At 35.0% G+C, this 24,575-nt stretch overlaps 1 protein-coding gene across 11 annotated transcripts in view; it reads right to left on the bottom strand.

Moving 5' to 3' along the window:
* The window catches only part of KIAA0825 (KIAA0825 ortholog), a 248,248-nt gene that overhangs the window by 124,912 nt on the left and 98,761 nt on the right, over window positions 1-24,575 (bottom strand). For 10 of the 11 annotated variants that reach the window (XM_027662939.1, XM_027662929.1, XM_027662931.1 and 7 more), the window contains 6 exons: window positions 24,407-24,517; window positions 19,154-19,293; window positions 10,876-11,064; window positions 9,119-9,352; window positions 7,091-7,499; window positions 3,128-3,284 (listed from right to left, as the gene is read on the bottom strand). In XM_027662939.1, the coding sequence (XP_027518740.1) occupies window positions 3,128-3,284; window positions 7,091-7,499; window positions 9,119-9,352; window positions 10,876-11,064; window positions 19,154-19,293; window positions 24,407-24,517 (1,240 nt within the window). The remainder of the gene's footprint in view (window positions 1-3,127; window positions 3,285-7,090; window positions 7,500-9,118; window positions 9,353-10,875; window positions 11,065-19,153; window positions 19,294-24,406; window positions 24,518-24,575) is intronic. The other variant, XM_027662938.1, reaches the window with a different exon arrangement.

The following is a 24,575-nucleotide window of genomic DNA, read 5'->3' as shown; positions in this document are numbered from 1 at the left end:
CTGTGCCCCTTAGTGGGTCTTTATAAAAGAAGAATTTGATCATGGCCTGAAAGGCACAAGTTCCCTTTCAATCCACACAGACTGTTTCTCTCTTGTGTTGGCACTAAGGTATGTTGTAAAACTAGCCAGAAAAAAAGAAAGGTTTCATGTAGATAAATAAGCCTCACAATTTCTAATATGAATACAAAGGGGGGCCTAGGAGTGGAAAAGCTCAAAGGTAAGAGCTGCCTCTCTCTGTTGATTGCAGTCAAAAGTCAGGACTGACCAAGACAATCGCAAAATCATCCTAGTGTATTTTAAACAAACAAACAAAACTCAAAACAAAAAACAAACAAACAAACAACAAAAGAAAAAGAACTAGCTTTTTTCACTTAAAACAACATCACAAACCAGTTGTGAAAACACACCTGAAATCTCTTACCTATATTTTTTCAGCCTTCCAAAATATCTGGGTTTTCCCCATTCATTCATGAGTTGATGCCATAAAAAAATGTCTTAGAATTATTGTGAAGGATGTTATTTAAAAGCTAAATTTATCAAATGTTCATAAACTTACTGGCTTCCATGTACATATTTTCACAAAATCTGTAGACAGTATTAAAGCAACCCAGCTCTCTGGATGCCACAGAGCCAGCAGAGGCAGATTGTGGCAGTTTTTCAGAGGCGATACTAGAAATATCTGTCCATGTTTGCTAGGCTTTGAACAATTCAAGTGGTATACAGCTCACCTCCCACTATAGGGTTTTTCTGTCTTTGGGATGATATGGATTTATGTTTTCAGGAAGAGACTTATTCAACAATGGTAAATATATTATTTTAAGATCTCCTTATTATAGTACATATTGTATGTTCTGAAAGGGTCATGTTTCAAAAATGTGAAAATATTAAATCACATGTGTAAACATGTGAACTATATCCTCACTGCACTGACTGGGCATGAAACCAAGAAGATAGAATGTTATTGAGCTGGACACCTCAATAGAGTTTTCTCTTTGGCTGCCATTAGTAAAAAATGCTTTTAAAAATTATTATTATTTTTAATAAATACATGAAGGACCGTAGGCTGTTTTGAGTACTACAGTACTTTATAACATCATATCTCTATTTTCAAATACAGTTTCCAAGAATCCATATCCCTTTTCACCTGCTTTTCTAAGGAATATTATTAAGAAGACAATTTTCTGTCTCGACATTTTGTTCTCATACACAATTACTAAGCAGTGGAGCATAAAGATCTCTAAACTAATTTTAAGAACACAATCCCTCTACAGTTGAAGGAGTCTCTAAACAAAAGGGTGAATCTTTGAACAGATAATCAAGGCTATTTCTTGGTAGTCAGGCATATTAAACATAATTTCAGCATTAAAATGTTTTGTAATGGTTTCAAAGGCAATTCAAACTAACACAGTTAAGTCCTTCTGCGAGTCAATCTGGCCAGGATCCCTTTTTTTTTTTTTTTTAAAATACATTTTTTTCCACTAAGAAATGTTCTATAATTAACAAAGCTCTTGCTGCAGAAATTCAAAGAGAGACACCTGGGATGTGGAAAGTCAGGCTGACGTCCCTCTTCCACCAAATTCTCTAAGCTTCTTACCTCCTATTAGAGCTGCTCCACTTTGTATAAATAACTGAATACTCACAGGAGATGGATGGATCTTGGATCAGGTCTCCAAAACCCAGTATGTGCATCCTATTCCTTCAACTAGAGTATGATTCTATTTTTGACCCTAAAAGTTACAGAATGCATTTTTACAGCAATTTCTACATGGTAAAACAACTCCAACAGGGGAAAAAGAAGGAGTTCCATGCTGGTAGCTAATGGTCTAGAGGTTTGGGGACTTAGTTTGGATGTGGGAGATGCAGATTCAATTCCCTGATTTAAACCAGGAAGAAAAAAGATCTGAGCCTGCATATCCTGTCCCTAGGTGACTGCCCTAACTACTGGACTCCGTGCTATTTTTGGAGGTCTTGCTCATCATCTTTTCCTCATTGTTATACCTAAGAGTAATCCTGAATGTGCTCCAGGTGAAAAAGTTTTGTTTATTACAGTGATAATTTTCATTTCACTTCCCAAACCAGTTAATTGTTTGACATGAAACTTGAAAAGATTCTGTACTGTATTAATGTTACGTTGCCATTTCTACATACATGCTTCTAATGCTTCCAAATATAGATGCATAAAGATTGTTTTTAAGCCTATAGTTACGAACTAAACAGTTGATCTCATTTTCAGCAGCACAGTGCCAGTACTAAGATGTTCTGTATGGCATTCATATAGACATAACTGTCTAACTGGGGGTTTTATGCTATCATTTTTTTAAAAAGAAAAATCCTAGTCTCTGCCTACATTTGCATTATTTTGCATTTTATTAAAAACATTTCTGTACACCTGTAGTGGTCTTAACAGGACCTGCTTATGCAGTAATTAAAGCTAGTAAACAGAACTTTCTGAATTAAGCTGGGTAGATACATGTTATCATACAATTTAAGCAAACCTGTGCTTATTTCAGTGAATAAAATCAGAATGTTTTTGGTAACTTGGGGCAATTTAATACAGCCTTAGAAATAATGACATAATTCTTTTACGCTGTTAAAATTCCATGTGCAGAAAACAAAACTGAATTTCTTGACTGTAACTTTAAAAGCACTTCAGCTGAATAGACCTGTCTAGATGAAGTAAGATTTCATGTGGATGCATTTACTTCCTCAGCAGAACCACGGTGTTTGTTTGTTTTTTAAATTAGAAGAGTTCATTTACCACATTTAATTTTACTTCTCATAACAGTCAATTTTTCAACAATTGCTTCATTTTTTCAATTTTTAGTGGTTTTACTGTGCTTGAACTCCTAAAATGTATCTGTGGTCTACAATACAAAACTGAAGGAAGTTTATGAGCCATACTACTGTCTAAGTACCTAAATAAAATCCATAGTGTTTCCTATAAAGTAATCTTTTCTATAGAAACACAGAAAAGTCTAAACTGAATGGATTTTATTACAATACAATATAGGATTTCATATCGACTTTAAGAACCATTATCACCTCCTTGACTAACCCTTAACTGCCAGCAGACGCTGCCCCAGGCCAGTACACACCTAATTGCTCGGTGAAAAGGCCATTTCCCTACCTCATTGAGCTGGATGATGTGATAAATTTGCCTCAGGTACTCGCTGCCACCTGGTTTGTGGCAGATATCCAGGACCATCATGTTTATTTTCTGCTCAGTGAATCCAAATGCAATACCTCCTTCCTCTAACGTTGCACCTTCTACTGTGTCTGAGGCACTAGAATACAGAAAAGATAGGAACAGTCCTAAGTTAAATTTCTAAAAATCAAAATATTAATACAAACTCAGCTAAAACTACATGCTAAGAAAAACTTCGAAATATTTGGCTTCCAGAAATGTTCCACATATATCTCATACACATACATAATACATTCCAAATCACATTATTATTCTAATTTTAATCACTTTAATTGGAAAAATGAATACATAAAACATTCGTTACTCTAAAGATATACAAGCAGCAAATATTTTTTAGTTTTCTTTTCCACTAAAGAAGTATCTTTGCTACTAGAAATGGCATTTGCATTCGATCTTTTGTGCATTTTTCTTTGCCTGTCGCTGCAGATATTAAAGCCTAATTAACATGTCAGAAAGGTAGCCATTACTCTAAGTATAGGTTAGAAGTTTTAAAGTGAAGTCTTTTTCTTCCCACTCGTATGTTGTTAACCATTTAAAAGGTACCTATTTGCCACCTGTTGAACTTTTTGCCCTGTACTGTTCCTTATTTTTCTTGTATTTGTGTGAAACTGACACCAAATAAAATCTGAAGATGACATTCCTAAGTGCCTTCAAAATTGTGCATTCAAATTTCTGATCATTCCCAGACTGCTCTCTCTGCATACAAGCATAAAATACCAGCATAGTATTGTTACTGACCAAGTCTACGAAAGAAGAAGTATGAAAACTATTTTTTTCCTCAAATACTAGAGCTGCAACACAGGTATTTGTTTGCACCTTGACACATATGTGTCATGAACTCGAAAGACCAACAAGAATATATTATTCTTTCTACAGTCGTTATTAGAATAATTGAAAATATACAAAAAATAATTTGGAATTTTTTTAAAAAAATCAATATTTTATTGTTTTAGAAGTAAAACAAAACAAAAAAACCTCCACACCCTGAAACACTGTGGTTGCAGTATACCACTGGAATCGTGCCATAATTACAAAGTCAGTTCTGCTGAAAAGTTGCTGTTTGACCTGCAGGGTCTCTGAAATGCTGCACAGCTGCTGGACATTAAATTTGGTATTGTTTCCACATGCAGTTTCAGAATGTCCTACAGAGCAAAGAGTTTCAAAATATAAACTATAATTTTGTTCTCTGCTGAATGGAAGTAAGTGATACTCTGCTATTATGGTGTATTTTACAGAAAAGCTTAAAAGAAATTGATCTTTAAAATTAAAGCACACTTAAGGCTGATATTTGATGCTATGTACAGATAGAACCTGAATTTCTTGTCCAAATTCTTAGCTGAGGACCTCTGACAAAGGAGTGTATCAGTGCTAGCACCCAAATGGTATCCTTTACTGCCCATCACTGTGCAGGTGAAGCAGATGATTGGATTCAGCCAGCACTATGATTAATGACTTCCTCTCTGGATTTGGGACTGCCTATCAATCATGTCATTAGGAAGAATGTGCCCTGAAAGAGGCAGACCTCAGCCAAGGAATAACTGCATTCATCTTAATCTGTATATTCACCCAGACAGCAAGGTCAGGGTCATCATGATGGAAAACAATAATCTTCAGTTCAACAAATTACTTTGCAAAGACAGACATTTCTTTTCTTCTCAGGACATGTGTTCTTTAGAATCTAATATGACTGTTTACAGCTCTGGTGCTACCATAAAATGAAGGTTATTTTAATAAATAGTAATGCTTTCAGGCAGTACATAAAACAGGACACGCGTGCAACTCCCATTTTCTGAACCTTTCAATTAGGACTATTATTTTAAAGATTTTCTTAAAAATTAAGTTAAATTTTTACACCACAATGGAAGAATCCATACATAACTTAGACTTTTTATGGAAGTAGCAGTCCTGATAACAATTACGTAACACAAAATCAAGCAAGAATTTTGCTTATAGAAACTCAGTGCACTTTGTTTACACACCTCTGTAGGTGAATCTCAAAAAAATTTTTGAAATTTATAGTTTTTGTTTTCTTTCACACACTGTATCTATTAGAAGTCTGTAAACATTTAAAACCACAAATGTATATATGCATGTGCATACACCTACACCAAAAAAATCCTTTAATTAAGAAAGGGTTATATAACACCAACCTAGATTTTCCAATATAGTCATTCTATTCCAAAGAAATCACATGAACATCATAAGTCTCCCCTTGAAAGATTGTTTTTAGTTTAATGATTATGTGACCGTTACTTACTTTAATTGACTATTTGAATTTCAGCTTTAATATATTAGCTTTATAATAAGCATTCATAATAATATTTATCTCTACATTGCATATCTCATCTTTTTATAAACTGGATCCTTTTTTTCCCCCAGATATTGACTAATAATATTTGAATAAAAAATGGAAAAATAACGTTTACGTTAAGACTTCTATTGCAGAAATGCAACTGAAGTCAGAGGACTCAATTTCAACTACTCACTTAAAGAGCAGGTAATGCATTCTTCATTATCTTAAGCTTAAAATTAGCAGCCCTAGTCACTCTAGTTCTCTCTTTGGTTGACACTGTACTCATATAGGAAACATTTTCCCCCATTCCTTTTCCACAGACTGATACATAATATATAATACAACATTTCTGCAGTCTGTAAGAAAATAGAGTAGTATATTAACTTAAAATTCTCAGCTTCAGAAGAAGTGCTACATATTAAAGTTTTTTTAAAGGTTATCCACAATATTGTTTTATCCTGCATTTGTATTTTTTAAGAACTACCTATTCTCTCAGTGACATTAGAAATTGTGCTATGGAACCTTCCTGTTAACTATCAATTTACATATCATCATTATGGGTTTTTTATTGTACACTTCTTTCAGTCACTGGCATCTGTTTTCAATCTTAATCGCTGGATTAGAGCATGTAAATTAGAATTAAATATTAAAGTAAATATTACAAAGGTCAATGTCAATGAGCATTTGTGTGACACTGTTACTGGTTAGTGCTACTCACGTTAACTGACTACTCATAGAAATAGGATACTGCCCTTTAAAGCACTGAATGAAAGCCTGCAATCACTATATCTTTTGTTTATAAGCACAAATCCAAACTGTCAGGATAGCAATAACCACAACCTTCAAGAATATTCATTGAGAAAAGCAACAATCTTACTTTCAGTAGCTACAACTTAATTCAGTAAGTCATGTAACTCAAATAAATCTCATATTGGAAAATTGATGAACAGTATTTTTACAGAATAATACATGACTACAATATTAAAGCAGACTGGATTAGGAACACATTGACATGTACACAACTCCTTGAAAAATCCCTGTAAGGATTAAAAACACTCAGACCTTAATGTTAAACCAGAAGGAAAGACTGGTATTTTCTCAGAAAGCCACAGCAGGGTATTCTGTGTTTTGATATAATCTACTTGCCCTGAGGGCTTGATAAGATTTTAGAATGAAGTATGCTTACTTTTTTTTTCACAAATGAACACTGAAAGCTTTTCATAGTCCCTCTTAATTTATTCACCATAGCAAAATTGAATTACAAATATATTTAGCACCTGTTCACATCTTGAAAGATACAAAAATTGTATCTTTCTATACAAGAATTATCCAGATTATTGGATCATCAGGAAAATATGAAATTTTGTAGTACTAGAAGACACTGTTTTGACAAAACAACCATGGTTTACTGTTTCAACAATACAATTAAGTTACAAACACATGGTATAAAGCCATCAATATTAAGAACTAATCTGCTTCATATAAGATCACTGCTCATCTCTTTTTTTTAAAAATTAAACAGTAGCCATAAAAGTGCCAATAATCCAGTAAAATAAAGAGCAACCAGCATTTGAAAAGTACTATGTTCTTACCAGTCTGTGCTCAATTTTCTTGCCTTCAGCAACTGGCTTTCAATCCAGTTTGGTCTCTGCTGTTCAATGTTTTGTATAATCTTCTGGGTCACTTGCTTAGGACCACTTTTCTGTTTTCCCATAATACTTTCTAAGCACACACGAACTAAACTAAGTTTTTCTTTGCTCCATCTGTCAAGTGTTGCACCTGTTAAAAGTTCTGCAGTATTTCCATCCTCAAATATCCGACATATAATTAGAATCAAGTTCCAGACAAGCAGACCAGCTTTCTTCAATTCAGCAAAGTTTCTTGACATTTTTCTCTCAGCCAGAAAAAAGAAGTACTTAATTGGGGGAGGCAAACATGCAATCACTGTAGGTAACTTGCTGATTACAATAGATACTGCCTGAGCCGCAAGCCTTGTGAAGCCTTAAAAATAGAAAAGATATGATTAACATTAACATTATAGTTCTATCACAGCATGCTTCTGAATGTTGTATGATAATTTCTAACTTCCTTTTGTACTGAAAATGGGTAAAAACCTTAAGAACTCAACAGTGTAACTTGACTTCTATTATGGTTTCTGCACGTAAATCTCACAAAACCTAAACAATTACACAAATTAAAAGCAGAGAACCTAGAAAATTTAGAATTCAGACTGTGACCCTCTTAACAATTAGTCTTGCTGTACACAGTCATTGCAGGATAAATGATAAAGACAACACCCAGGTATTCTGAATGGTAAAAAGTTGTCTTCAGAATTGTAATACTTTTGCAACTTCATGACTGGAACGTTGCATTTGGTGTATCAAGATATTACTTACATTTATAATCTTTTTTTTTCTATGAATACTTCCTATGTTCAGACCTAAACAACTTCAGTTTATCAGCTTTCATATAAGCATCTACACTAGATAGCACTACATTTTAAAGATTCCAGATATTAAAAGTAGCTACAAAATTATCTACAGAAAATACGCTACTTAAAACCCAAGACATATCTAAAATGAAAAAATATAGTAAAAGGTGATCCACAACACGGAGTTAAGCCAAGATTTTAAAAAACACCAAAACAAAACCCAAACAATCCAAGAAAACTCCAACGCATTGCACCCGCATTCTAAATAATTTTTTAATTAAAAAAAGCCATATCTGTTCTACACATCACACAGAAAAATTAATTTGTTTTTAAGCCTGAGCCTTACGTCTCAGTTTTTATATCCATTCATGCTTAGGAATAACCTAAATTAGCCATACAAGTTCTAAACTAAGGTGAGAGTGCAGTGAAGAGAACATGTATGGAAAGAAGGAATGCACTGATGCCCTGGCTTGGCCACAATCTACATATTCAAAAATTCATGCCAAGCTATACTACAGTGATAATACAGTATTGAAAATAATCAGGTAATATTTTGGTGGTAATAATTTATTACCAAATGTTTCCAAAAGTTAACCTTCTGAAATGACAGATGCTTTAGGCACTCTAGACTATAAAAATATATACCAGAAATCAACTTTATATCTAATAACCTTCCAAATATCTCCTCTTGTGAATATTATTTCTTTCTTTACTAACCAGGTAGTAGCATATTTTATAAAAGTTTCAGTGTTTTTTTTTATTCAAACATAAGTTGCTATGTTGTAAAGTTGGCATGAATAACAATCTTGACTGAGGAGATGATAATGAAAAGGGAAACTGGTTATAGCCACTGAGACCAAAGCATAGACACTATTTTTACTTTGCCTTGAATCCCACCCTATTACTGCCAGATGCTAAAAACATCTTCAGTATTATTATTATCAGTACTAAAATACTGATTATTTTCAAAACCTTGTTTGTGTACGCATGGTGTAAGCCTCAAGAAAGAATAACTGAATTTTAACAAGAAGTATTAAAAAAAACCCCAACCACCACAGGATGTTTGGAAATTGTTTTGTTCACTGTCGAACTACAACACTCACAAAATCTAACTGTCCAGTTTAGGCATTAAAGAAAGGTGCAACAAGTTCTTATGACAAACTTATAAAACAGTATAAATGTCACCTACATTTCCCAGATTCTTTTCTCTTCATTTCCCGAGGAGTGTAATTCCATTCCTTTGGAACTGTTTTCAGTAAACTTTCAGGTACTATTTGCTTGTGCTGGTAAGTTCCATAGTTTTCTGTTGCCTCCCATGAATGCATCAAAGAAATAATCTGTTTCACTACACCCTTGACTGAATTAATCAAAGTCAACTTCAAGCATCTGATAACTTCTGGTTCTGACTCACCCCAACTGGAAACTGTAGAAGGAATAATTATTAAATATTCAGTAAGTGTAGTCATTTGTGTAAATCTGTTTCAGAAAAAAGTGTTTCAGAATTCTTATGGAAAGAAAAGTAACATTATGATTCATAATAAATTAGACTTTTTGGTGTGTTACAAATTAAAGAAACAGTATAAAGCAAAATAATATAGCCATCTTGTACCATCTTAACACAGTACTAACAAAAAATATTTCAATTTATTTTCTTCATCCCCATTTCTCCATTGATAGATTTATAAAAATTCAACTTAAACTGATTAATGTCTTCCTTTTTAATATGGAAAACATTTAATTACTTCTTAGGCATCAATGAGACAAACAGATACACCTTTTTTTCCTATTTCCTTGTTTTGAAGGATTAATGACATTGCATTTATTAGATACCCAAACTGTTGCACTAGAGAACTGCAAAGAAAGAAAAGGTATCTTGGAAACAAAAATACATACAAATAATAGTCATCAACAGAAACACAGCATGTCATCAGTGACTGCATGTTGAAAACAGACCATCGTAAGTACAGCTATTGACATTACAAGTATCAATCTTCTCCACATTCTTAATACCACAGCAAACTGTAGTTTCTCCATTGCTATGGAGCTGTAGTTGTCAGGAAGAGTGTTGCAGAGCATATCAGAGACGTGTTTTGACATGTTAGATCCTTCAATCATACTTTTGTTTCTCTGTGGTTTTTGCTGATCTAATCATGGCCTTTCTGGAAGCTCCCATGCAACATTTCTGTTTTTCTTCAGCTTACACCTTAAACTTCTATTTTTTGCAGTCCCGTTTTTCTCTGAGGAATGCCTGAGCACTTTTATCACCATTGTTTTCTATTTTGTGATACTCATAATCCTATTTCTCCTTTTACATTTTCCCATTTTCTTCCTCTCTTTTCCTGTGAACCTTCCTATTTTTAATGCATAATTTGCAATATCACCCTTCTAAATCTCACCCCTCTTTTCTGGTTGAATACTACTTTTCCTTGGGGACAGTTTTAGTTGCTTTAATTGTTAGGGCAGCTCTCCCTCTTCACTGAAAATCAAGAGGCTCTCTGCCTGTTGACAGCAGAGTCTAGATCCCCATCAGGGTATTTCTCCCTCAATAGGAGAAGGAGTGCTTCCTTCTCTTTTTCTGTTTTCCTTCAATGGTGTCTTATTTTTAAATCATGGCAAAGGTCTGGAATCCTTAATGCATAGAGACAAAGAATCTTTACTGGTAGAGACCTACAGAAATGTTCTGCAGACAGCCTGCTGGTAAGACAGACACTTAAGGTAATCAGACTCCTCACTGACTACACTGCTCCTAAACCTCTGTGTTCTTCAAAATTTTCATCACTCCTACCATGGCCCGATTGCACAGAACACTTCAATTACACTACAATTTTGAAATAAACTACCATCATTTTACCTGATTTATCAAGGTAAAAAAAAATATTCACTACATGTCTGAAAACCAACAGGGTTTAATGTCAGATTTTAAGTGCTTATTAATAAATTAAATACCTGTCATACTGTATAAGCAATTCCACAACTGCTCTTTTTCCATGTAGGTCTCAAAAGCAACGCCAAGAGATTTGGGCGATAAAGTGCAGTAAGACAATACTGTGAAGATTGTTTCAATCAGAGTAGGCTCTTTGTTATTTATCTGTTCTAAGAGAGAACTTTGTTCATCACGATTCAATGCTTCATGTCCTTCAAAATAAACAAAAACATGGTTCAAATAATTTCCAAGTAATTCAAGTTCTCCGTAATAGATAGCATTAATTAAAACAAACTGCAAATTAAATCTGAATAATGTTTTAAACAACAATAACATTACAGATACTAAAATCTGGTCTTCCTCTCCATAATGACAGTTGACTGTCTTCCTGAATTATGTGTAGCCATTAAAAAAAGACTCAGGTATGTTTTCAAACTGTGGAATATGCCTATTTAATTCAAAAGTAACTCAGTATATAATTAGAAATTATTTACTAAATATTAATCAGAATTAAACTGTACTACTTCTGTAGAATCACAGTCCAAAAGCTATTACCCCTTAACTCCTCTTACTGGTATTTTGGTCATAGGAAACAATAGAACTCTAGTTATATAACATTTAAAAAAGCAGCAGCTGCATAATCCCCCAAATGTGTTGGCTTTGTTGCTCAGAATAAAACAGCTCTGTAAAACAAAATCACAGCCCTGCTAAGGTAGACATTTTAAAGACAACTAGTGATTTTCATAGAGTTGAGTGTAATGGCTTATAAAACATGTATTTCCAGATGTTTCTGAGAATCACTACAATCTCCCAGCTGAAAGATAATGATGTGTTTAAAGCTCTTGAAGTCAATGTGACTCAATGGCTTTGACTTGTGCTAATGTCAAAGACCTCAGCTTCCGACATATTTGTAGAATATCACTGTGATGTTAACAATTGTAAAAAATGACAGAGCCAGAACCCATTAAGTACTTTCAATTTAAATTTCTAGTTTGCAAAACTGGAGGTTTCTGTAAAAATTATTTAAATAAAATGCTTCACAATGTCTTTGCTTTCTGCCAGTCTGGCTGTCCTTACTTGTAGCAACCTGTGCAGGAGAAAGATAGGAGAGACTAAATTTCTAGATTGTGTTTTTTCTAGCAATTCAAACAGCCTTCGAAATCTATCACAGTGGGGCACTGTTGCTTTCCACCTATCTTTGAATGAATGACTTGAGAATGTTGTAAAATTTAAAAATCTCATTTTACTCTCCTCTGAATTCCAACAACCTAATTCACACATTACTGTAAAGCAGTCAATTTGGATAGTGTGCAACCTTAATGGAAACAGCCCAGAGTATGTAAAAATCTAAAAAACATGATCAGTGATTTCATAACCAACAAGGTGTGGGGTTTTTTTCCCAAGGCAGCAGATAGGTCAGCAATAAGATTTTTTTTAATCAGCTTTTTTTTTTCCTATGAGTTGAGTGAGCTGGCATATATTGCTTGCAATGCCTGATGCTTCTGAATGAAGAATTAAATGGATTCCTCACAATTCACTCACAACCAGGTGTTGCAGTTTTAGTTAAATGGGAAGAATTTTCAGAGATGAATACTTCATACCACCAGGAAATTTGGAGCATGGGGACAGCTCCTCATCCGAGCTGTCCCTCGTGTCTTGGAACCCACCGGAAAATTGGGTCTCTGCAGTGGAGCATCCTGGGAACTTAGAAGACAGGAGACAAAAGGGGGGGCAGGGGTCAAAATTGCCTTCTCTTTGTACCTGGTTTTTGCCCACTGGAGCACCGCGGACTCTCAGAGTCTTTGCAGAGGGCCATCGTGCCTCAGCTGTGGCTGCTTTTTGCCTCTGCTCAGAGCTGGTTTTGCATCAGACCGGGGACACCCTGCCCCCAGCCGAGCCGTTCCAGTGTGCCCAGCCCCATACAGAGTCGCTGCCGCCTCAGCAGCTATCTCGCAACAGGCAGAGAGCTGCCAGCGCAGGGATTCCCCTCCTGGGAGTCGCCACTGTCTCAGCTGCAGCCGTTTCGCTCTCTTGCCTGCTGAGAGCCCACCGGGCCGCAGCACCACGGATCAGCCCTGGCCCCACCACTGACACCCAACATGCTTTGCTACGCCACAACTCACACTCCACCTCAGCAGCATAGGGCCTTCTTTGGGCAAAATAGCTTTCCAGGTTTTGTTTTAACCTAGGGGGAGGGCAGATAGCTAGATAATATTTTCTAATCTTGTGGGTTTTTGTTTCTTTCCCTTTTTGGTAAAATTGTTATTTTCCCTTCTTCGTTCAGACTCCTCATAAGTTTTACCTTCTCTATACTGGGAGGAGGGAAATAGAAAAAAAAAAAAAAAGGAGGGCTCATCTCATTAGAGGTCTAACCTCCTGAATAGACTGTCATTAAAGCAAGACACCAGGGATATGTCTTCTAATATGAATATGACAAAGAAATAACCAACAAAGCAGAAAAAGTTGTTCAAAAAAGAAAACCCAGAGGTATTCAAACTTTGAGATGAAATTTGAATTGAACTTCAATTATACTACCATAAGTATTTATTTTTTAAATTAATTTAACTGAATTCTAGGGAGGAGGGCTAGCTGAGATTTTAAATATTATATAAACTGTCTTTGCAGAACATGGGAAATTGATGTGTTTAAAGGGTTTTATGACTTGAAATTAAGCCTAAATTTGTTCTATGACCATGCCATAAGGCAAGTTTGAGTCACAACTTATTATTAACTTTTCTAATCAACTCAGTGCTACTAGTAGATTTAGATAAAGGAAAAGGAGTATAAAAGAATTCTGTAGAGGGTGTTATACATACATCTTGAATAAATAGTGTGTAATAGAAGCCTTGTGCTTTTAAGCAAAGATCTTCATTAATCCATTGGTAAACTATTCTGCGGCTAAACACAATGCGAGCATTCATCAGCTTTTTCCTGTTTTACACTGAAGTAAAGGCTGCCCTTGTTGTAAGAATAGCTGACTTTTGAAAGCTAAGGTTAAAATGAGTTTTCTGACTGATAAGCAGGCATGGACCATAGAATCACAGAATCATAGAATCCCTTGGGTTAGAAAAGATCTTAAAGGATAATGTCAGTTGACAACTTCAGCTAGCTGATCAGTATAGCTGGTTAAATATTATGAATAAGGAGTCTAGAGAAAGATATACAGAAAGATATATTCTCTTGCCTTAGATTTTTTTCTTTTACGTTTATTAGCTCACCTGTCATAACATTAAATATTCCTCTTCATCTGAACTCCAAAGCAGCCTCCTTGTTAATTATCACATAAGAACAGAATTTATATGATAGGCATAATACTTACTGCCCACTGATGTTTTTCTCTATACATTTATCTTTTTTCACTGACTGCATTTGTATAGCAAAAGCTAGTCTGTGAAGGGAATCTAAATCTGCTAAATCTGTTCTTTGTTATTTCCATATAGCATAATGTTCCATAGGCACAGACAGTATCAAAATATATTCAAATACTTTGTAAGAAATATATGTATCTACTGAATAATAGCTATACCATTCACAGTGAATCATTCTTCCTATGACAAAATAATGGACTAAACCTCTTGGGATACTACCATGTATTTTAAAAACCTATTTTCAGAAAGGCAGAGTTACAAGTGCTATTTCTCCATATTTCTTTCTTACTGATAGAAATACCTCCCAGTAACTTGCTAACATTATCACTCATCCAGCACTTATCTGCTACTACTTTGTCAAGAGAAGGTATGTTATTTGCAGCAGGATTCTACTATAGTCCAAACAGTAATTCCTATTCAAATTTTCAAAAACTCTATAAAATTTGTTTACTGTTTTCTTTAGCTTATCACTGGAAAGTCATCAAAGAGAGCAGGATATCTGATTAAGGTCCCTTTCTTACCTATCTTCCAGCTAGAAGTACATCACTTAAGTAAACTCTTCATTGGTTAAAGCGGTACAGAATCCAGTAAGCTTACTGGTCAGATAGACATTTTGAGGAGATGCCATGTTTAAAGTAACCTTTTAATAATTTGTTAGGCTACCATGACACAGATTCCTATCATGAAGAGGCTAAGAAAACTTTCAGGTGTACTCACAAGTTTCTCACTGGGTGATCCACAAATAGGTGGAGGAATGATCTATCTCTCCACAAGCATATAAATTCCTGTAAGAGATTTACTTCTGCTCTCCTAATGAGGACAGGGTTGCAGATTAACATTGAAGTTTTGTGAAAAAATCTGCAAGACTATATTTTGGGGAAATACAATAGTGTGTGGTTGAACCACGGGACTAGCACAGTTGCTAGTTTTTTCACTTGTCTGATAAACAGATTATTAAATCCAATAAGTCATTAGAAAAAAGTACAAAAATAATGACCTCCATGTACTTGAAATAAAAGTGTCAAATTGTTACATATTTAACCAAAGCCAGAATTTTAATGGAGTTGGTGATTTATGCAAGGCATGTGCATTTTCTTTTGTAATAACTCAGTACTGTCACTAACAGTTCAGTCTAATTTCTAAGTGAGGCCAGTTGGTAAAGTTACCACCTTTCACTGCTCTTTTAGGCTAACTTACAAAAAATCAATGCTATTTACCTGTAAGTGTAATTAAATTTGATTAAAATTTAGTTAGTACTTACAATTTACCTTAAGATGGCACATTGTGGCAGTTAGAGAACTGTTTCACAGAGGGTGAAGAATTAGAGGGGGCAAAAATCTCTTTCCAGAAATTGGTTAATAAAAGCACAGTCTCAGAAAAATCTTTATTAGTGTCTAGTGAATTGGCTGATAGTGCACCACACAACTTGATTTTCTCAGTGGAAATCCTCTCTTCCCCAACCTGCTTATGCATGCAAGGTAAATGATCTCTTTTTGAAGTAATTCACATTTCTTTGGGTTCAACTTCAGACTTGCAACTTTAAACTTACCACAGAACACTTGCAAACATTATTATCAGTTCTCATTTCCAAGTTTTAGTGGGGACCAGAATGTCATTAATATACAGACTACACAATACCCTCTTCTATTAGTCTCACAAGTATGTATTGTGCAAGCCAAAAAACATTAGATGCAACTGCCAGTGGTCTGGTCCTGTTATGAAAGCAGTTTTCTTCCAGTTTATCTGTACATGGCAGTATTCACTTTAAAGTTATGTGTAGAAAGTGAAATTAAATATTTGTAACAACTGGAGTCTCATGTATTTGTGGTAATGAATAAGATTATTTCTAAAACTAAAAAGGAATACATTGCATTTAGTATTGTTCATCACATCCTTGAGACTACCATCTCTTCTTAAACAAAAGTATGTATGAGGCCCAAGGACTGGCTGAAGGCCTTGCTGATTTCTCAGTGACTTCTTTATCTTCTGTTCATATGTGGTGAGGTGTCTGTTGACTGATGAGGTCCCCTCTGGTAATAACCCTGTGTTGGGCCAATGTAATTCAACAAAGCTACTGCTTTTTGTTTCATCATGCCAAGAATACCTCCTGGTTCCTGGAAATAACAACTCTATTTCTCTCCACAAAGCCACAGCAAAGAACTTAAACCCTTCACTCACTCAACATGTCTTAAAAATTTTCTGAATGTTTGACCTATAGAAAACGACTCTAGGATTATATGACTGTAATTAACTGTACTTCAACCCATCTGGGTTATTTAGACTTGTAGCCTAAGTCATAGAGGTCAAATATGCAAATCTAATTTTTTAACTATTTTTTTCAAAGTTGCCTTTACCCAGTGGACATACTCAGTGGAGACAAGTAAGCGGTTTGGTTTGGCATAACCTGATTTATTGCCTTTAGTATTTTTGATGCAATAACTTCTTATTTTCATATTTTACTTTTTATATACATTTCAGCTTTCGCTACCTGCTGGCCACCCAAACCACAGCCCCCGGAGCCCCTCTGTGCTTTCGCTGCTGGCCTCCTGACCCGCAGCACCTGGGGTTGCTGTCCCCACGGCTTCATTGGTGGTGCATGAGCCAAGGCACCCCAGAACTGGCAATGCTCCTCATACCAGCACTTCCCCTCCCAGTGCATCTTCTGCCCTTGGACCACCAGTGCGGCCACTGCTTCTGCCCACTGCCTGACTGCAGCTGCCTTTTTGACCAACTGCTGCAGCTACTTTTTGACCCAGGCCAGTTCCCTGCCACTCTGACTGGCACCACCGCTGCCTTTTGACCTCCACCGCATCAGTCCCACGCGGCACTGGCTGGACCCACACCGTCTCTGCTCACCACCAGCCCCCAGGGGTGAAAACACCCATACAGCAGCTGCACCAGGTTGAAAGCTCACACCTCACCATCCCCATGCCACAAGCTGCAGGCGCTTGGAGGGGAGCCCTGTATCAGCTCACCATCGGAGTCAAATTCACACAACCAGCAGGAACAAAATAACTACCCAGGTTTTGGGTTTTTTTAGTGGCGTGGAATCAGCGGGGGAAAAAGCTCTTCGCCATACTCTTTGTAGTCCCTTTGCTTGCCTGGGGGAGAGCCATGCGGCCAGGCGGTCTCCAGTCTTTCCAGGGAAGGGGGTGGAGAGACAGACCATTTTCTCCCTGTGCCCCTGTGGTTACTGTGTTTTATTCTCCATTTTTAGTAAAAACTCTTATTTGTTTCTACACTTTACTCGAACATCTCATAATTTTAAATTCTCGTAATTTGGAGGGAGGGGTTTCTCCCTCCCATTGGAGGTCCCGCCTCCTAGCACACGTTGTCTATAAACCAAGACAAATGCATTCTCCCAAAATACTCTTTCTACTGAAAAAACGTTGTCAATCCCAACAATACTCCCTACTATGATGGGAAACATACATTATTTTTGAACCTCACCATAGTACAACCATGAGAACAATGGGACTGCAATTAAATTAAATGTGTTTGGAGGATTTCTGCTTTAAGTATCCCAAAGTATTAGTACAATACAGAAAAAAATTATCAATACCTTAAATCATCCACATATACACACCTCTTTATAGAGAATTTTTGCCTTCTGGACTGTTTTCTGAGTGTTAAAAATGTGAGAAGGCTTTTCCTATTAAAAAAATCCTTATGTAGTTACATACCAGGGAGTTTTGTTATCACTAGGGCAAATCACTCAAAAACTATGGTATACTTAGCTGTATAGGAGAAGGAATAAAGAATACAAACATTTTGTCATTAGACAATTAACCCTGTTGAAATTAATTTATATGTGTATCATCACAGATATCAACTTTATCTAAACTGAAAGTTTATTCATACCAATATTGTAATCACATTAATAAAGCCTGTGTAAACAGCACATTTTGTAATTCAAAGGAATAGATTTCCCTAAAGCTTAAGAGGTTGCTCCGTCAATAGATTAATATATTATGTCACTTATTACCTTTAATAATTTAAACAGATAGTAAAATTCAATACTGGTTAACATTAGGGTAAGAATATCACCCTGATTAAACATTTGCCAGTCTTTGTAAAAGTAGACAGGTGTTTGAGTAGGCAAATGTATGCACTGCAGCTCTCAATAAGATGCATGACAGCAGTGAAAGCTATGTTGTACCTCTGACAAATATTAGATGAGTTTAAAATAACAGAACTAAATTATGTTGTATCTAATATTATGTGGACATAATGGGGTTTTTTACAAGTAGGAAGAATTCTTTTGCCAAGAAGTATAGAAACCAAGACCCTTATTCACTATTCCTGGAAGATTACATCAAACAGGTGATTATACCATTAGCTTTTCAACAATATCTGAAAGATATTAAAGGAAAGATGTGATAAAGTTTGTTGCTTCAAACATAACACCAATGCAGAAAAAACCTGTAGAACCATTCTTTTATTTGTTCTACTTTCAAAATGGCATTAACGGATTAACAAGAGGAAGCATATAAGTGCAATTCTAAAATGCCTACAGTGACAAACATATTATAAGTTTAACAAAATATCTAAGAAGCTTTTCACTATTGAAATATAATTTTGAAAGTATAATCCACACTTTTAAAAATCTCTGTAAAGTAGTTGAGGTATCACATAGCTCTGTTAAGCTCAAATTCATTTTGACTCCTTTGCATTTATGATAGCAGCCTATTTTATCAAACTGTAGTCTGCTTTGAAACTATTAATACACAGATTGAGCACAAAACATTCTCATTAAAAAAGCGATGACTTTTTCTATCTTTTAACCCATTCAAGAAGTGTACTACTCATAATGGAAAGGCTACCTAAACCCTTCCCGCATGGTTGACAGCCTTCCTTCAGCACTTAAGTAGTTAAAAATGAATATGTGTTTTTCACTGATATTCTTATATGGATTGACAGTATAAATACCTACCTGAGCTTCTCAGCAAAATTTTCACTAAAAGACAATCATGATGTAGCAATGTGTCCAAAAGCAAGTTCAAATTACAATACGGCTGGGATAAGAGCAGTTTCAGCTGACCCTGGGCTGCCATTTCTCTGGCTGATGGAATCCTTTCAAAATGCAAGATAAAGAATAATGTAGTTAATTTATCTATGAAATGAATAACCTTAAATTGCAGAGGTAATGCTAACTCCCTTAAATGTCAATTCCTACCAGATTACTCTGAAAATGCTTTCATGCTTGCTTACTTTAAGGCAGCTCAGGGAAGGAATTACATTTAATCTCAACTAGCTAAAAGCAAATTAACATTTGGTAATCTGCCAAAGTTATAACTGATACAAAGCCACTTCTCTTATCTCTCTCATGGAACCATGTTTGTCTTGTTCTACTAAGTAAAAAGGAGATTTTTTTTTTCTGTGCTTGAATATATTTAAGGCTATTACTTTTTAGTTCAGTCTTACATCAATTGTTCAATAAGAAACTGTCTTAATGAAGTATATGAAGCTCTTAACTAGAATACAGAGAAAATGCTCAAAAGGATTGCAAAATTCCAGATTAAGTTAACCAATTCTTATATGTCCTGAAAAATCCACATGAAATATTAGACTGGTTAAATTAGTGCTTTGCCAGCAGGGAGAAGTGAGAAAGTGTAGTACAAAATTATTAGCTTTTGAAGGGATTGCAGATTATTTCCTGTTTGTGGTTTCCATGTTTGAGGTTTCCAAATAAAAATATTGCACGGCTTCCTCTGAACTCAGCCAGCAACACAACACTAATCACTAAATTCACATTACAGTTAAAAAAAAAATCTGTCCTGTAAGATATTTATTACCTACTGTATTTAGTATTTTCTTCTTCTTGAAATATTTTTTAAAAGAAGTTTTCAAAATTGGATTGTAAATTTTTTTCTTGCAAGTTTATTTTTTTATTAATCTGAAGGTATTTAAATTAAATTTCAACTGATATTTAGCCACTGTATTTATTTATTTTTGCTACAAGTTTATACAATAGTTGCTAACATTGCAACTTTATGCACCTCCTATGTAAACTTCTATGCACATAAATTTTACATGCACCAGTGTAAAAACTACATATGGACTGGTGTATTAACTGTGCAGGCATAAATATTATCTGCCAGTATGCACATAACACCTTCAAGCATCAGCTGAAACCTTCATCAGGAGGTTTTCAGTATGATACTTTCCTGTCAGACTAGAAGAGGATTTATATGCTTTTGCTCAAAACACTTTATGTGCCATTTACACATTGGGACAGAATTAAAATGCGTTCATGTGGTTGTTCTAATAGAGGGGAATCTCTCCATTACATTGCACACTTCCACAGCCATCTAACTCAGCCAAGTGTGTCACCACCCAACTCTGCTTGAAAGCACACATGAAAAAAACAGAGATGACTGCACAAATACTCTGCTGTTCAGTAAAGGTTACTGTATGTATAACATACTCAATACAAACCTACAACACCTGGAAATGAAAATGTCAGCTGATACACTCCTCTAATTTAGTTCCCTCTCATATGTCTCTATGTTTCCATTATACAAAAAAGCAGAAATGCACATATCTTGCAGGCAATCTTGCAGTAACCTAAGGAAACCAAGCTTCCATAACACCATTTCCCACCAGGACCCTTACATCACACTGTTATGTCAAAACTTCACTGTAACAGTAATTTTAGTAAAGCAAGATTTTATACATGCCAGCCTTTTCAATTTTAACAGTACAGCAAATACCTCTGAGTTGATAAGCAACGTATAGGCCAGGAAAACTTATGTACAGCTTTTTTGATTTTCAATTGGTACTTTATATATAATTACTGACAATGTAGCACTGGCTCTACAATTATATTTATGTAGTAGCACATACTGCATTCTAGTAATATTTACCAAAAATATATACACATATACATTAAAATATTGATAGAACTTGCAGTCAATATAACTTTTCCATATTTAAACATATATTGCATTCAAACTGTCAACCTTAGGGCTTTGCATTCTTAATAAAATTACCTTAATTTCTGTATGCTCAACATTAGTTATATATCTATATAATCTAATGCATGTTAAGAACTAATTAGCAGTTAGTAATCAAAGTTAAAATTACAACAATTACTGTATTCTCACTAGAGTTAGTGCTGTGGTTGACAGCAAACTCAACACTTGACTAATTCAGTTAAAATATATGGGCCAGTTTAATATTTTTTTCTCCCTTGAATGTCATGTTACCACATCTAATAGAATCACTGATTGCCTTCAAACTACAAAATAAGGGACAAATTTGGTCAATTATATTTATGAAGGATATTATTTCAAATTACAATAGAAATAAATTACATTTTTAGAGTATTTTAAATGAATAAAAACTTGTCTGTCGTTGACCAGATGGGAAATTATCATGTTGTAATATACACCAGTTCTTGGCTCTTTAAGCATCTTGCAAATTGAAGTGTACAATGGTGTGATTCACTTGGAGGAAAAATAAAATATAGCAGACATTCCCTACAGCCATGAAGCTAGCACCAACAAATGCACTGAGAAGTTCTGTAACGTGCATATGGAGAGGCATATGTTCTCCTATCTTCGTAGCTCAGTTCTAGTGAAAATAAGACTAGCCTCATAAAAAGTGACAAAAGGTGAAGTACATATAAATATCACACATATAAATGTTCAGTTTTGTACACTAATAGAAAAAAACCCAACTTGGATTTGCAAATGGTATGATTATAAGCCCCCAAAAAGAAAAAAGGATGAATCACAATTGCCACTAAAAGAATCACAATTACTTCTAAAGGAACTGTAATATAAATGATCACTGATTATTTAGTTTGATAACCAGCTACATTATTCTAGTTAGTATCCAACACAGAAAGAAAGAAAACCTCAAGTGGTAAGTGCAGGATTTTATAAGGCAAATAAACATGCTAATTCATGGTAACAACTTTGACAAAATGTTGGAGTCAAATTGATAAAACAGACTGTAGTCATTTTCATTTATCAAAAGTAATGTAGTAAATCAGGTTATATAGTAAACAAAATAATTTCAGAAACTAGTGAAACTTTTGAAATATCAAGCCTAGGAAGAGTAAATACTTAGCTGGATGTATGACAGGTTGGAGTATTTAGTTAAAGATTAGATGGCTACAGTTGAGAGGTGTACAATGGCCTGTGCTCCCAGTTTTGTGATGGACAGTGAATATGTATTTTTATTAGATGTAAGATGTAAAACCAAAAAACAATCCATGAATAGTTAGGATGGTCTAAAATACAGTTTACTGCAGTACTTAAACATGTCTTGTTAATGCTCAAAATTGCAATTATTTCAAGGAAAAAAAAGTTTCCTTGACATAGAGTGTAAAACCAATGAAAAAACTTGAACATCTTAGAATGTGTCGCACAAATTACTTCGTTACATATAGAGCCCTTCAGTGTTCCTTTTTCTGAGCAGCTGAAAAGTGTGTTGTTAAAAGAAAACATTAAATATTTTACCAATGTAGTTCACTCATTATCACCAGGACAGTACAGAAGACTCTCTATATATGGACTGTCCTCACATAGTTACACCAGCTGTATCTTCACAGATATGTGCTTTCTTTTGAACTCCTCATTTTTCCATTTGATGATCAAGAGGATGTATATTTTATCTCCTGTCATCTAGGGGAAAAAGTGCATACTGCATAGCTCTGGAATAGTTTGCTATTTATTCAAGACAAATTTATCCTAATTCCACCTCGGAAAAGATAATTATATCAGACTGAAATGGTAGCAGCATTTCCTTTACATACTTTTACACAGCATAGGGTACTCACTTTTCATGTCATCTTCCAAAACTCATAATTCACAGTATAATTTAAATTTTGAGTATTGGCCTTGGATGAGGGTATCAAAAAGCTTATTGTCTTTTCTACAGTGAACACTTAATGAAGCACAGATTTTCCCAGAAATGGAGTAGATCCCTTTCTAATGGATCATGCAATCATTCTCTTTCCTATATCCACCTTCTCCTCTCCTTTCTCTCCAACCATGCATAGCTTAAAAAGCCACCAACAAATTTCCTTGATAGAGGTAAACACATATGATGCTTCAAGCTTTTAAAGAACTTAAATTACTATTTCTAGCAGGTAAAAGGACACATTCTGAATTCAGTAGTTACTCAATTCTGTTTGGCTCTCACTTAGCCAACTGCATGACTTCTATGCAGTCAAAACATATATTGCCTCTGGTTCAGCAGATATCAGAGGCCCCTGGGAAGGAGATAACAGTACTGATGACATGTAGTTAGGAGTGAAGGCTACAGAGAGAAATCACTAAGTTTTGTGTAGCATGGGGCAAAATTACAGGGAAAATATTTTTATGTACATAGTACAAGATACTGTGTGTACAAGGTAAGATAATAAATCCACAGCACATTGGTCACAAATAAGTCATCATTAGGTCACCAATCATATGATAATGTATTTCTACAAAATGTAAAAATACCTTCTCAGAAAACACATAGTAAGAACTCACAGAAGCAGCCCTTCATGAAAATGGAGAGTGAAAATCTCTCAAGAAATAACTTTGAAGAGGAGGAAGAGGAGGTGAAGGGGTTAGGAGAGGATCTACACTGGTGTGGGAGTGCTTCAGCTTCAAAACTAGAAATGGAATGACAGCACAGCTGGTAGCATATATCTTATATGTAATTTGTCATTACATTTCTGTGACACAGAAAAAGAAATTAAGCTTTTGCCTTTAATCATTCAGTAATCTCCAAAAAAATTAACTATGATCAAGCAGCATTATTTTTCAAGGAGTCATGTATATATCAAATCATTTTTTTAACCACCAATCATACACAGAAAGGAATACATTCTTTATCTCCCCTTTAATTATAAGTCCTTCAAAACAGCAACTGTGGTGAACTATGTTATTGTCAAAAGTTATATACCCTTTAATTAAAGCCAGAAAAGCTTAGAGACAATTCAAATATCAAACATAATGACTATACTAGCAAAACACAGTGCACTGCTTTCAATGTGACCTTTCTTATAGGCTCTCAAAGATTAGAGAAATCTGTAATGAATTAAAAAATGCTTCTATGCCTTTTTAACATCAGAATATTAGTTAAACATTTATTCAGATACACTCTTTTCAAAATGTTGTCATAGTATTTGACTAATACTGACAATCCAGTGATGCCTTTACAACCATCAACTTATGATACTCACTTCAGTAAGAAAAAACAGGACGACGGTATGCAAAATAACCAATGTGATGGTTGATAAAAGACTTCTGAAAACTCTTGAGGACGATGTTCACCACAACTATTCAGTAATGTCCTGAAAGAAACCAGATATTTCTGAATAACACAAGAGACTGAAAATCCCTTTGGACCAC

This window comes from Corapipo altera, unplaced genomic scaffold (assembly GCF_003945725.1).
Source record: "Corapipo altera isolate COAL_440 unplaced genomic scaffold, ASM394572v1 61167, whole genome shotgun sequence".
Taxonomy (NCBI): domain Eukaryota; kingdom Metazoa; phylum Chordata; class Aves; order Passeriformes; family Pipridae; genus Corapipo; species Corapipo altera.
This window is presented reverse-complemented; position numbering and strand designations above follow the sequence as displayed.